Genomic DNA, 16,312 nt, shown 5'->3' with positions numbered 1-16,312 from the left:
CCACCTATTAGAGTTACAAACACAAGGTAAATGTTATTGGGGGCCCAATAACACAATGCTTACCGGCTGACATCGGGCTGATTTTTATACTTCTGTTAAGGTACTTATGAATGACTATATAAAGCACACTCATTCCAACTCCAAGTTACAAGCTCTAAATCAGCGCTTCTCAAACAATGGGCAGTGAGAAGCTCCACAGGGAGAAAAAAAATAGGTGAAAAACTATAGTATATTTCACAGACCTGTCCCAACACGGTATGTCCGATCCGTCTATGTGGGTCAAACAAAACTAAAGCACGCTTAGCCTCAGGTATCATGCACGTTGCAAAGCACAACATGCACACTATGATGGTTTTAATCAAAATTGAATGTGATCCTCATGTGCACGCATGCAGTTCTCAAACTGTTTGTTTCGAATGTGCTTCAGAGCTTTGTGTTCAAATTTCACAAAATATATTTATCAAAATGGATCAGCATTGTCTTAAAAGTTTGGTAGGTGGGCCTTAAAAAAAAATCTGAGAGTCAAAGTGGTCCTCGAGTAAAAAAAAGTTGAGAAGTGCTGCTCCAAATAATGAATCACGTCGTTGGTTGAATTAAGCTTGGGATATGCCCTACTTAATATTTAATAATATAATAATACCTCTTTGTCTCATATAGTGCTTTTCATGAGCTCCATATCAGAGCAGCATGAATGTTCAACAATGTCAATTCCTCACAGACAGATTGTAGAAATATTTGTATTCAAACGTAATAAGAAAAACCAAACGCAAGGACTGAATGGGTGCTTCTGATGGGTTGAGTTCAATTGCAACACTCTCTGCATCAGTTCCCAAAAGATCCAGACTGTCTTACCCGAACCACCTTTGTAATAAGTGAGTAGCAACGTCTGACACTGGTGGCAGTAAATCTTTATTAAACGTCTCAATGGTGGCAGCATGTTTTACAGACGATCTTAGCAGGAATCTGAAAGTTTTCAATATGAAACAAGCTAAAGAAATTAGTGAAAATGTAGGTAATCACCCTTGGGTCAATTCTACATGAGAACAAGTGGAATGCCTCTGGCGGTCTCACCTGCATCACGCGATTCAACATAGCAGCAGTGCTGACTTTGAAAACTACTATTACTCGCACAAGATGTTCGGTGATACTTGGTTACTCTTATTTCCAATGCTTATTAGACCAATGCACTTACACAGATATAATGATAATTCAATAAATACCCCCATTGTGGCCAGTTCATTGACCTTACTGTTACATGACCTTTGACCTTGATCATGTGACCTGAAACTCGCACAGGATATTCAGTGATACTTGATTACTCCTATGTCCAAGTTTCAAAAGTCAGATCAATAAACTTTCAAAGTTATGATGGTAATTCAGCAGATACCCCCATTATCGCCAAAGTTCATTGACCTTTCACCTTGGTCATGCGACCTAAAATGCGCACAGGATGTTCAGTGATACTTGATTACTCTTATGTCCAAGTTTCATGAATCAGATCCAAAAACTTTTAAAGTTTTGATTGTAATTCAACAGATACCCCCAAATCAGCCAAAGTTCATTGACCCTAAATGACCTTTGACCTTGGTCATGTGACGTGAAACTCATGCAGGATGTTTGGTGATACTTGATTAACCTTATGTCCAAGTTTAATGCACTAGGTCCATATATTTTCTAAGTTATGATGAAATTTCAAAAACTTAACCTCAGGTTAAGATTTTGATGTCGATTCCCCCAACATGGTCTAAGTTCATTGACCCTAAATGACCTTTGACCTTGGTCATGTGACATGAAACTCTAATAGGATGTTCAGTAATACTTGATTAACCTTATGGCCAAGTTTCATGAACTAGGTCCATATAATTTTAAGTTATGATGTCATTTCAAAAACTTAACCTTAGGTTAAGATTTGATGTCGACGCCGCAGCCGTCGCTGTCAAAATTAACAGGTTGGACCAGGAGAAAAAAAGGTTAGTGTGGCCATGTGGAGCCCTGGGAAGTGAAATAAAACTGTCCTCATAAACAGGGACAATCTCAATTTATCAAAACATGATTTTCTTGGTTTATGAGGGCATCCTTGTTTTTAGACGGCTGGCACCTGTCTGTTTCGAGTTTTTTAACATTTTTAATTTTTTTAATTTGTCCTCGTACACAGACTGCCCGCTATTGTGCAGCCACCAGCATTAGGGGGTCAACAATGCAAAATTCCCCCGACAGGGCAGTTCAATTTTTGTCTTTATGTTCATAGTCTACGGTATATAAAAAGAACTGTATGGTCAGTTCCCCCATGTCTGCGCGGTCTCCCAAGTCTGCACACCAGGGTATCTATTAAAAAAAAGATAGGCAACGGGCACAAACTTTACACATGCAATACATAGGCAGGTATTCATTGAAAAATCCGACTCAAAATGGTGGAAAAATAATGAATTCAGGGCATTTCATGTGACGGCCTCAAAATGCAGCCTTTGTCATCTAAATCCCTGAATCGTGTGCAAAGTGAATAAGTGCGCAGACATGGGGTACCATTTTTTTTTAAAAGACTGCCCGAGGTTTTTTCAAGAATATCTTATATTTTCTTTCATTTTTAATGAGAAATTTGGTACACTTACTCTTAATCACTCACACAACATGCGAGGTTAGTATTACTAACCTCGCACAACGCATGTGGTTTCATAGTGGACTTTGACGTTTTCATTCATCACACGAATGTGAGGGAATGAAAAACGCCAAACGTTTCAGTATTTCTCCACTATGGAATTCTTTTTTTAATGATTTAAGTTTGTTTTAAAAATGAATTGGAAATTATTTATAAAAGTGTTTTTATCGCTTACCTCCAAGTCTCAACCAGGATACTCCGTTCGATCCGTCCTTAATACTGCGGTGGAAAGTACGCAAACAACAATCGAAAAGCAATTTTTCGTATCGAACATTCTCAATTCAAGTCGTCAGCGCATAATAGGAAATTGTACCAAAAATCAACAGGTTGCATCTCATGTATATACTTATTGGTAAAGTACGCCATCTTTTGACAAGATGATGATGAAAGTGGATTGAACGAGCAAGAAAATAATGCTGATCGCCTAGAATGCAGCTAGCTTGCAACACCGTAAACAAAGGTACGGTAGGCACTTAAGAACCAAGTTTGAAAGGACACTGGTAAAATTACGTCACTCTCGCGATGAATATTCATTAGATCGTGGTCGTGCGTGTTCAATACAAACTCTCTGCATGCATGCACTCAGTGTGTATTGAACACGCACGACCACGATCTAATGAATATTCATCGGCGAGAGTGACATAATTTTACGAGTATCCTTTCAAACTTGGTTCGTACGTGCCTACCGGCTTTAAATAATATCGCGCGCCCTCTTTAGGCAAAAGTTAATAAAAACGCTGATCCACAGGCATCTACGTGAAGATCACGAAAAATGTTCTTATTTTATTAAAAAAAAACAGCAAAGAGAATTCAACAAACGATCCATATGGTTCGGTAAGTGTCATAACGTAATTATAATTCTTAGCTACGATGTAAAGTCATAGTTATTTTAGTAAAAAGGATGTGAAAGATTCGCGTGCACCAGGTGCATATGAATCCTTCACACACGAGATGATTTGAAACCATGAGTGACTCTTAATATAATGTAAGGAACACTATTAACCAAAATATGTTGTGAAATAAGAAGAAATTCAGGTTAAATCTTAACTCAAATTGTTAGGTGTGCAGACTTGGGCCCACCATCATACCAAAATAAAGAGTAACATTCCGTTTTGTCCTGAAATGCACCAAAACAGGGAAAAATAAACTTAAAAGGGGGAAAAACAGTGACTTCGGCTGTCGCGCAACTTCAATACCTAATGGCCATTGAGTCTCTGTACAGATCAAGCTACAACTTCGGTCTCTGTATTTGGTGAGTGGACACAACGGAGTTCAGCAGAACAACCAACATGACAGAGGCTGAAGCTTTTGGTCTACCTTGTTTTCTGCAGTGTCTGGGACAATCCTCATTTTTGAACTGGCCATTAAAATTTAAATTCTCGGCCTTGCGCTCCTATAGACCTTATCGCAAATAGATTCACGCAAAGGATCATGGGATCGCAAAGGGGGCAATAGCGCCGCTGTTGTCCGGATGCGACCATGCGAGCGCAAGCAGCCGACAATAAAGTGTACGATTTCCATAGTGTATCAAAATACGATCGACGCCCGCAGCCAACATTTTGCTAACTTCCAGTAAACGCCTCGTCATATTTGTTTCAGAGTCTGACATCACTTTTCTTCTTAATCATGGGTGGCAGAGATAGATGTGCTGTCTATAGCTGCAAGAATTACCACAGATTTTATGAAGAAAAGTATAATTTTCTTTCATTTTCGCGCACTGTCTGTGCGTGTTTTGAGCTGCGCAGCAGCTGTGCAGTGTGCTTGCATGCATGGACAGTGGGCATGCACTCTCGGCCCGGGGACAGTGTACGTCGGCGAGGCAATGGAGGAAACTAGTCCCTAATTCCAAGCAAAAATAAAATGATGATCAATAAAACATACTCTGCAGTACATTTGATTACTTTATTCTAGTTATGTATGTTTGTAATATCAATCGATAGTCAAGAATACATGTTTCATAAATAATTATCTCAATCATGATTTCATTCAGTAGGCCTAAAAACCGAGCTGTGTTTTCCTTTTCTCTCCACAGAGTAGGCTACATAATAGTTGCATATTATTCAGGATCGTGGTCGGACATTCTGAAGTTTAATTATTGGCATGCTTAGACAAAATAATGAATGAAATAATGAGAAAAAATGAGAATAGATGAAAATATATTGAGAGAAAAATAAGATACAAAAAGAAAGTTAATGAGGAAGCTAGGTGATCTGGAAGAGAAGTGACTGAATGCGATGAAATAAATTGAAGATGTAAATGTTGAAATAAGATTTTTTTATCAAAAGAATGGAATATATATCATTTATATGAATTAAATATCCATCATCTACTAAGTTTCAGACAAAATAAGATTACAGAGAGTTGGAGGGATGTTTCAAATTCAGGGATTTATTTAATCTGCATGTCATTTTTATATGTCCTTCATTATGTATATAAATAAATAGATATACTGCATAGCTTATTTTTTTTATATACTTTAGATTTGTCTCACCCCTAGTATAGAGCTTGTATGATCAAACTAAAAGAGCCCGAGTTGCAAAGGAGGACTATATTTGCCCCCGATAACAAAAACTATATAGCTAAATTATATGGAGATATATGGTCTACATTATGATTCTCATGAATATTCTTTAATGGAAAAATTTGCTATCTAATTGGGATCGCCGACGTGCTCTTTTCTAAAGTCGATCGGCATTGACCCGCAATCACCGTCTCACTTTTCCCACAAAATCTTCCCAAGTTTAGCCCCATAAAACTTCGAAAATACGGTGAGTATTGAGTTCATACTTTCACTGGGCAATCATGATACATAGATTGTTTTATAAATCCACATTCAAGTATCCAAAGTAATTTAAATACGAAGAAATCAGACTTTTAAAAAGGCCTGGATTTTGAGTGACACTGCACAAAACATATGGCGTTGTATGGCTTCCCAAAAGCCGATTCTGCGTTTGCCCCCTTTCGCATCCCGTGATCCTCTGCGATGACAGACGCCCTCACGCGACAGACGCTATTTGCGATAAGGTCTATTGACTTGGGCTTGGTACTTAACTTAAGGTTCCAGCTCACTCCTCCTAAATGTCCTCTCTCAACTCTGACTTATTCTCCTTTTCCTTCGGCCTCCTCCTTATTCTTCCTTTTGTACCTCCTCATTTCTCATTCATCATCCTTTCAAATATTGCAAAATGTGAGTGCACATCGACTCGAGTCTTGACAACAAAGTAGGGTGTCTGAAGCCACACTGAAAAGTGTCAGCATAAAACAGGCTGATTTAGGGGAAAATATGGCACATTTTTTTCGGGAAGTTCAGGCTGCTAGAAAAATGTGATCTGAATTGATTATTAACTTGTGTTTGGCATGTATGGAAAGAGAAAATTCAGGGGTTTCTTTTGACAGTAAGGACAAGTTTATAGGATTATTTGAAATAAGGATTTAGAGATAAATTGCAAACCCTTATTTGTGTGTGTGTTGAGATTGTTATTTCCCCATGCGTTTTCTATGGGAAAATGAAATTTCTGTTTTGCACAATTTTTTTCACTTTGTCGCAATTTTTCATTGTGATCTGGTTTCCAAATCTTTATAAAAATCATACCATCAGAAAGAGCATAAAAAATCCTATCGGACACTTTATGGACAAGTTTTTGGCATTAAAATTAAATTTATAACAGCTCTCAGAAGCTGAAAATTTGGATTTGTGTGTGTCCCATTTCTTAACTACACAGTCTATGGCAGAGAAATGCTGAAAATTGACCTAATTTCATTCTTCTCTTTTGCAGCCAATAATTGGAATTTTTTCAAAAATGTTACGTTTCTGTCAGTCTGAAGGTCATTTCTCTTCAAATTCACAAAGAAAATGTGATATTTTCTTGAAATAAGAAAAATAATTTTTTTCTCCAGACACCCTAAACAAAGTACACGACGCAATTTTGTACAGGTGGGACCGATCAAAAATTTCTGCACCAAAACTTCACACATCCAAGCAATAAAATGACTAAAATAACTAATATTATCAAACTTATCCCCCCAAAGACGACTCATAAATCAAGATCTTGCTCAACTGATCATCTCAAATTACCTTTAATCATCACATCTGGGTTTTCTCCACTCGCCAATCTCTGATGAAAAGGAAAGACATCAATTTGGAGCATGAACTCTGCCGCCCTCATGTGCTGAATGTGTGTGCATTGTCAGGCGTCAGCGTAAAGGGAATTTCCCTAAATTTGGAGCTGTCCACTTGCAACTAGTTCGGATCCTTGCTTGCAGATCCAGTTCAGAATTCATCTCATTTTGGACCGAGGACATATTGAATTGATGAAGGATTGAAGAACTTGTACGTATCGATTACGATCTTCTTATACATTCTATATATTCCTAAGACAAGTGTAACAATCATATTTGCTTGGCATGGACTAGACCAAAAGCTTCAGTCTCTGTACTGTATTTTAGTTGTTCCGCTGAACTACGTTACAGTAATTAATCAGAAATTGTTGAATAAATCCCAGAAACGACGGTTATTCCTGTCTAGGCATGGACATGGTATATCATTTCAATTTTCATGATTAACAATCCATGTCATGCCATCTCATACTTATATTTAAAAAAATGACATGTTCAAAATTTAAATGAGTAGGGCCTACTGGGAGTGTCATGACCGTATGCATGAATGATGAATAGATATGAAGTTCAAGTTTGATTTGAAGTATTGCAAGATTCGCAACCCTGACTTTTAACTGTTAATCTTGTAACTAGAATTAATTAAAAAATTAATCAAAAAATTAAACTTTTGTGGTTGATATAAAAGATGGGCAATTAATTAGGGATCAATCTTAAGAATATTTGTTACTCAAGTCTTGAATGAAGAAGACGGACAGAGCCAGGCCCACGCAGAAGTGCAGGATTTGTCAATGTCTGATTTAGTTTTTTGATTGTGTACACTACATGATAGGTGTGCAGATGATGAATTTATGAATGAAAGTCACAGTGACAATAACAGTCACAGGCATGACAGGTAGCTGATGGGCATTGATAACAAAATTTATCTCATTTGCTTGCGCATGAACAGCTCTCTCTCTCTCTCTGTCGTTTCAGTTCCTCCGCTGTTCGGAGATCGGCAGGTACGACTGCAAAAAGTTGAGTCAATTAGTCTGTTAAATGTCAAGTCCAGGGGGATTGAAAGACAGGCAGGTTACTTTGACAGGTTTAATTTAGGGACAAGAAAAGCATGTATGCAGCTTAAAGATGCAGCATCATGTAGTTAAAATATCTTATTTGACGTCCAAATTGGCTAGTAATATTTTGGTGTATGACTTTAAGATACTTGTTCTATTTTCCTCTAGTTTTCACATTAATTTGGAGCTGGAGGGGAGGTCTTGACTTTCATTAGACCGTAACTGTAAGACCCTATTTGAATGAATAGTGAAATCATGTTTGCCTCCATTGCTTGTTAGTTCGCTGTTGCCATGTCTGGTAAGGCTCTGGCAAAGTTTTGGGTCATCAATGTAACCTTAGTTCAATACTTAAAACAGTATTAGAATATGTATGTAAAGCCCCTTTCACAATTGGTAGTACGAAATGCTTACAAATGTCGCAATTCTGTGCAACATCTATTGTGACCAAGTAATCGCAAACGATCGCGCAAGCAATAGCATAGTTGTGTTCTATAAAAGAATTTATCCTGTTATTTTTAGATATACGGTACTAGACTTAAAAGGTAAATGCCAGTTGTGACCGATCTAAAATTGAGTTTGAACAGAATTCAATAAAATGGCCGCAAGTGTTTGTATGTATGTACCTAATGGCCCTGCATGGGAAAACTGTGTAATTGCTGAGAAATTAGCAAAATAAGCAAGGAATTCCATAAAATGTCTGTTTATTTTTCCAAGCAGAATACGGTACACTTACCCATATGCCTTTTTTGTTTTCGTGATCATCAGAATTATCTGTTTTCAGCTAAGATTTCATGATTTCACAAAGATGAGTTAATTTCAATGTACCAGATCAAGATCTATAACAATGTGGTGCCAATTATCCTTAATTTCAAAGACTTTCTCATAAAAATAATTATTTGCAACTGATTTCTTTTACCTTTAAATTGAAATAATTCTGGTGATTGTATATTTTTTCATTAATCAGGGCACACGATGGCAGAACGCCAGCCACGTACCCGGACGCAAATTCTAAAGGAGAGGGTGGAGGAGAAAATCAACCACTTCAAAGACCTTGCAAGCCAACAAGGTCTGACAGGATCTGACATCGATGACTGCATCATTTTAGCACTCAAGGCTAACAAAAGACAGTCTAAACCGGCTTCAAAATTGTGGAGAAATCTAGCTCAAGGGACAATCATCTTTTCAGTCATCTTGCTCTGTCTATGGGTTGTAATCATTAACCACAAACCAACCAAGCAATTCTTTGAACTCCTGTTTTTTAAGACGTCTTATCCGGTAATGAGAGCTGTTCGATTGTTAAGTCTACCGCTTGCAAGGAGAGTCGATTTAAGTTGTAAGTTTTGATTGATTATGACGTTTAAAAATTGGTTAATTTTCCATTAAAGAAATTGAATCTTTTGTGTATATCTGAAATTTATATGTACCTAATATAGATGTTTCTTTACAGGTCAGAGCCAGAATCATGCCTTAGTTCTGATTGCTTTTTATACGATTGAGATTATGAGTTCACATTTCATTTTCAACAAAATATAAATCAAATAAATACAATTATAACAAGTCAACATCATAAAAAAAATATACCAAGGTCACTAAATCAACTTGAAAATTAAAGAAAGTTGCATACAAAAAATCATGTGTAAAGGATTTGTGATAATTTGTGAAATGTAGGATCCCACTAAAAAGCAAAGCTTGTATAGTGTGGGCTCCTCAAAATATGACAAACAAGAAATTAATTTATTTTGAAAATAAATTTTATATTTGACTCAGCTGCAATTCTTTTTTAATTAATGATAGTTGATGTGCTCCAGATTCCAGAATGCAGAGAAATTGTAAATTTTGGAAAGTGGATTATTTTCAAATTATTGCCATTAACATAAGTTTGAAACATACAGTATTTTGACTGGATATAATTAATTTCTGTGGATTTCAAAAGTAAAAATTGCAATACAGAGTCAGAAAGGTTATAAAAGGGCATATGATACACATTAATATGAATTATAGGGGAAACTGCCCTAGTCAAAACTTCAGCACCACTGATTTCTTTTTCAACCTAGGCAAAGTAAGATGTAGAAGATGCAAGTAAACATCTTAAACTACAAGGCCCCATTACACATGGGTTTGTGAATGATCGCGAAATGAAATGGCATATCAAGATCATTGTTGCTTGTGCGTTTTGCTCAATAGACTGACTAGAAACCAATCAGAATTGTTCTTGCATATTAGCGATTCATGTGTAACCCTTGTGTTACAGGACCCCGGTCTGAATAAAATGCTTTGACTTTATAATGTAGGCAATTATTCAGCTTATGAAAGTTTGACTTAACAAGGAAAATTTTTGATGTGATGATGTAACTTTTAATTATTTCTCTAGACATCTATTACTCAGAATGTGCCTTACCGAATCCCCTGTATCATGGTGCTACTGATTTTCCCGACTGCTATCCATGCACAGTTGTGTCTAGTATTGAAGTCATCGAAGGTGCTTCAGGCTATTTTAGTTTCGGACGTCCTTTCATGTTTAAGGTATCGATTGATGGGTATGGTGATGATGCTGATGATGGTGATATTGGTGGTGGTGGTGGTGTTGGTGATGATGATGAAGAGGAGGATGATGAAGATAATATTAATAGTAATAATGATACTAATATTATAGTAATATTGATGATAATATCAATAAAAAATCATAATGATGTCAGATGATAATGGTAATAATCAAATCATACCAATAATATTGATATCTCTCTAATTATTTAATATCAATGCAGGATCCAAAAGTCAATCAGTTCACATATGGCGACATGCAGACATGGCACAGTAAAAACCAGAAGATTTTCAGCCAAACCAGAGCGGATCATGTTCAATCTTCCAATCCATTTGTGCATTCAACAGCTGATCTATTTACAGAGGAGAGAGTTGAGGATGATCTTGAACAGTCTCCATTTTCATTTGAGTGGTAAACCAGGCCCTGTCTTGCAAAGAATTACAATTGATCCGATCAATCACAACTATGGAAAGCCAGCTATGTCAACATCTAAAATGTATGTTTGTTCATTCAAAATAATTTCTTGATATGATGTATATTCATACATTCATCATTTTCTTGACTATTCAGTGTGCTCATCTTTGTTCACAAAGTTAATTGCATGAACAAACTTCCTGTAGAAAATATTATGACACTGATGGATTTCCATATAGTTGAGATTGATCGGATCAATCGTAACTCTTTGTAAGACGGGGTCCTGCTCTCTAAAATTCTAACATTTTACGATCTTGATGTTTTGATTTTTATACCTCAACGTTGATAAAAGTTTCTTGAAGGTCCTATCGGAAGCCAAAATAAATATACATAGATCAGCGGAAATTAAAATTTTGGGAAAGTTTCATTACATAGTTATGTTTTTTGTTGTTGTCCAAATCCTACCCCATAAATTCAGCACAAACAATAGTCAGTTACACTTCAGGTGATTTTATTATCAAGTAATCTTTGCTTAATATTTGACAGGAGAGCAGCAAGCGCTGGTAGTGTTGCGTCTCATCTGGAAGGAGAGTTTTATTAGACGGTTTGGCCCATATTCTAAAGTTAGGTTTAAGTTATAAACACTGGTCTAAAGTTGTGGTTTAACTATGGATAGCCAATCGTGACATAAATCTCTAACAGTAGAGGTTCATAGTATAAGCACATTTGACTCTCAAATCACCCTTAAATGTCTGTGTATTAAAGAGAAATTCCAGTAGTTGCAGTAAACACTGATTTCATGAGAAAGTCTGTAAAACAAGGCTTAATTGTCAGTATATCATCGAGGATCTAGATCTGGTACAGTTACATTAACTGAACTTTGTGAAATCTTGAAATCTACGCTGAAAAACGTTCACACCAAAGATCCCCAACACAGATAAGCGCACGTGGGACAATGTATAATTATTGCTTAGAGCGTCGGGCCCGACGCTCTACCCGAATCCTGTGCTTATTTGCTAATTTCTCAGCAATTGCACTATTTCTTCCAGAATCCTGTGGCAAATGCATTTTATTTATATAAACAGACACTTTGGTGGTAATTTCATTGGATTCTGTACGAATTCATTTTGATATTGTTACCAAAACTAGCATTTACCTTTAAATATTTAAGATGAATAAGATAATTGTCTTCACTTAAGGATAAGGAATGATCACAGTAAACATGAGAAACATGCCATAGGTGTACAAGTTTTGACATGTTTGGCTTCCCATAATTTTAGCACAGAGTTGGACCATGTTATATACCCGGGTTCAGGATACATACCTTTGTCATTTTATTATCAAGAGTCTACCTAGGTATTAAGCAGGGTAAAAGTTTAGTTTTTGTTATACAGGCTTGTTTTAGGTCAGTTTATTATCAAAATTCTCCGTGTATTTTGCACTTATTCAGCATTTTGCAACTTATTCAAGCCTGCGCGTTGTGTGTAAACGTCTCTTCCCTGTTTCATAGATGCAGGCTATGTTACACTGGAAAACACTCCGTCCCTCAGATAGGATGTTAAATGGAAGCCCCGTGTAGAGGAGAGTCACCACCTTTGCACGTGAAGAACCCACTGCACTATTAGAATAAGAGTAGGGGAAACCCCGGTGTAGTGGTCCACCTGCATCCCCCAAACAGTTATATCAGGAGAGACCTGCGGGTCACAGTTCTCCACGCCCTTCCAGGCTACCCAGATTGGCTGACTCCTCCAAAACTGCCACTTTGAATGTCTTTGACAGATATATGGCGCTATACAAATGCTGTGCATCATCATCAATCGCCACTTCTGTTTTTGGTCATTTTTATTATCAGAATTTCTTTTGTTTTGTCTTTGACAGGAGAGTAGCCAGTGCTGGTAGTGTGCGTCTAGTTAGGAACCTTTGTGGTAAACCGAGCTTTATTCCTTCTGGGTCAGAGGTCATTCCTGAGATGTTCCTCATCATCGATTCTTCCTCATCTTATCCTCATAATATGGTATGTTAATCTTATACTCTTAACATGGTATGTCATACTAGTATTACATATCCAAAGTTAAGAAGTTAAGTCAAATGTGAGGAATATTGGCCTTTTTCAAAACTTTATGATATAAAATATCAGATACAACACAAAAGTTTTGAAAGAAATCAATTTACAAGAAGAATATTGTGCTTAATTATGATGAGGTACTAGTCATGTTGTATATTTACTTGGAAGAAAATCAAATAGATATAGTTTAATTTTTTGGATTCTAGTTGAATTTATAAGAATAATGTTGATATTAATATCAATAATACTAAAACAATAATGATAATTACTATTATAAAAACAGAAATAATAGTAATAATTTGTATTTTTTTAATTATAAGAATAATGATCATAATAGGAAGTATTCGTATACTATAAAAAATCTATCTAGATAAAGTCTATTTCATTAAGGCACACCATTATTTTAACCCCAGCTTTAATTAGCTCAATCAAGCTGCCATTTCCAGCACTTGGAGCTTTCAAGAAAAGAGTCCTACATGGGCACCCATTCACCGCCTCACCTGGGTTGATCAAGTAAAGCACGATTTGGGAAACATGCCATATAGCTGGGATTTGAACCCACGACCCTCAGATTAAAAGACGGGAGTCTGAACCACTAGACCATGACATGCCCTTATCTTTAGTTTGTAACCATGTTTTAATTTCCATCTCTGAAACGCAGCCTAAACCGTCTTTCCCTGGCTATGCCTGGATATCACAATCTCACGGATCAAGAGAGATAGTCTTGTCTCCAGTCCCACAATGCAAGAACAACTGCACGGACGTCTCACTCTTACTGGAACCCGGCAATGTTTGTGAGTCTCACTTATTTATATTATACAAGCGTATAGGCAAGAGTGTGATTGTACAAGATTTTGCATAAGGTGAAAGAGAGATGACTGTAGTGTCTCTCTGCAAAATCGTGTTCCATGGCCCGTAGTCTGAAGTCGAGTTTAACTTTATGGTCTAACTCTGTGGTAAAATTATGGGAAGCCAAACGTTTCAAAATTTTGTTTACAGTGAATGCTTCTCATGTTTACTGTGCTCTTTATTGATTCTTTCATGGTGAAGACAACTGCCATACTTATCCTTCCCAGGCAGTTATGTTTTGGGAGTCAAATGAGCTGAACATTGAACCTCTACTGTTATAGATTTATGTTACAACTGGCTTTCCATAGTTAAACCACAACTTTAAATTAAACCTGACTTCAGAATATGGGCCTAGTGTATTTTCTCCCTCTCTTCCTGTTTTACTTTCATATAGTCATGCAATTAATCAAGGTCATTTTCTTCATTAACCCTTTCCACGCATAATTCGCCTCGCACCAATGCACACTTGATGCCTCGCGAACTTCGCATTTCACGCTCAAGCAAATCCATTGTTTCCCCTCCCTGAAAATAATTCCGTACAGAGGGGTTCGTGGCCCAGCGCACAAAGAGCTAAGTACCTGGGTCCCTTTCATAAACCTTGCTATAATAACAAATTTGAATAACACTTTAACTGCTGAATCCTTCAATCTTATTGGTTGATAGTGCATTTGATTTAGAAATTGTGCATTTGATATTATAACAAGTTGTCATGAAACTGGACCCCTATCTTTCCTCAAAATTTTATTTATTTGTGTCTCATACTGGTCATGTGAAATAAAAATGAAAATCTAAATTTTAATCTTTCTCTATCATATATCTACAGTGTTCCTTGATACAAGATACTGGGAGCTTCAGTCCTTTCCATTCGGAGATGGCGGCATCAGCGTGTCCTGTCTGGGTTCCTTTGCATGATCATAGGCATCTACTCAGTCCTAGAACCTTGCAGAGTCCATCCGTCTTGCAGCCCGTCAGATATTCCAAGTTCGAAGACCAGCAATGCCTGCCAGAGATTTCAGGCAGGGAAGAGTGGCTCAGCTTGAGACCACCAGCCATTGTGTGTGAATGTATATGGGGATAGACAATGATAAAGGTGTGAAAAAGAGATTTGGCGCATGAGCAAGAGGGCGCCATGACATTTGCTTATGTCGAGCCTTTATATTTCCATAGGTCAGAGAACTTTCATGTACACTACACAGGTTAGAATCAGTTCAGTATTCTATAGGTCAGAGAACTTTCTATAAACAAGTTGGAATGTTGGATGCAATTCAATTCATCTGCCCAGTCTTTGTAAATTTCACTTATTTTTTTAGCTACACATGGAGTTGACCTGGATTACATGCTTCAATTCATTGATTCTCTGTATGTTCTGTAATACACACACATTGATACACTATACACTTTTTTGCTGATTGGCTTATAATGATTATGCTAATTGATGACTATGATTTGGAAAGGAGACAGAAATAAAGTGGGCCATGTGCTCTTGGGCAGTTCCACCCTAGCCTTGTATAGAGAGACTTCTGAGTTTATAATTTGATAACACCTGTGTAGTGGACCCTAACTCGAACTCCAGTAGCCACCCTACACTTAGATGGAAAATCTGCATGTAAAGCCAAACCTGAAATCTAACTTCTAATCTAACCTCCAGCACTACATAAACCCTGATCCTTGTCTTCACATTATTCTGAATTGAAAAATCTATAACAATTCTATCTCTAACCCTATGCCCTCTGAGATATGAAGACCAGAGGAAATGTCGCAGGAGCAAATGGTGTGTCACCGAGCAATGCGGGAGTCTCATGCCTAAGGCTTGTGGATGCACATGTCTGGCTCATTCTGGGACCTTAACTACGATGTGCTGGAGAACATTTCCTCAACATATGTCTTTCTCTCCGAGGAGTTGTCAGTTCAGACAATAACTATCCTTAATTTTGATTGGATGGGAAGCATGTGTTTGTGTGTGACTGTTACTATGGGTACTATCAGATAAAACTTGTTTTGTCAGAAAAAAATGTTAGACAAGTCCTTTAAAAAATCCCTAACATGTCAGAGAAAAGTTCAGTATACTATGGTCAATATTTAATTTCAATGTAAGTGCATAGAGATCTTGATATTAAGAGCTCTACAAAGCTCTATTAATGCAATATTATTATTATTAAGTTGATTGTTGCCAGTATACAAATAGCGAATAGGCATGAGTGCGACGGTGCGAGATTTCGCATGAGGTGAAAGAAAGATGCTCTATTCACAAGGCGTTAGCTGAGTTGAATAGTGTTTCTTTCACCGAATGCGAAATCTCGCACCATTGCACGAATAGGAATATTCACTATTTGTGTTGTACAACGCCTCGCACTTTAGCGAAAATATCGGGGAAAAGGGAGTTTTTTTCTTGCAGTATCCATGAAAAGGGAGCAAAAAAATTGAAAGCAAAAAGCAAATCCCACAAGCGCACATGACCTCGGGCAGCATTGCGCATGTAGCCAGCAAGCTATGCGCGTATTCAACCTTCATTACTGAGCGCAATGAATTGAATCGTATTGTGACGTCACCTCCCAAAGCCGTGCAACGGTACACTTTGGATGGTACGTCTTGCGTGCAATGGTACGAATGTTTGACAT

General features: G+C 37.2%; 1 protein-coding gene across 1 annotated transcript; it reads left to right on the top strand.

Moving 5' to 3' along the window:
- Positions 1-6,868: 6,868 nt before the first annotated feature.
- Positions 6,869-14,877, top strand: LOC121422040 (bombesin receptor-activated protein C6orf89 homolog). The gene is made up of 7 exons (XM_041616845.1): positions 6,869-6,986; positions 8,789-9,157; positions 10,196-10,347; positions 10,590-10,777; positions 12,659-12,794; positions 13,507-13,639; positions 14,518-14,877. The coding sequence occupies exons 2-7, from the start codon at positions 8,797-8,799 to the stop codon at positions 14,604-14,606; spliced, it is 1,059 nt and encodes a 352-aa protein (XP_041472779.1). The 5' UTR covers positions 6,869-6,986; positions 8,789-8,796; the 3' UTR covers positions 14,607-14,877.
- Positions 14,878-16,312: the final 1,435 nt, after the last annotated feature.

The sequence above is a fragment of the Lytechinus variegatus genome, chromosome 9 (genome assembly GCF_018143015.1).
Source record: "Lytechinus variegatus isolate NC3 chromosome 9, Lvar_3.0, whole genome shotgun sequence".
NCBI classification, from domain to species: domain Eukaryota; kingdom Metazoa; phylum Echinodermata; class Echinoidea; order Temnopleuroida; family Toxopneustidae; genus Lytechinus; species Lytechinus variegatus.
The sequence above is the reverse complement of the archived record's forward strand: the minus strand, read 5'-3'. Positions and strand labels throughout refer to the sequence as shown.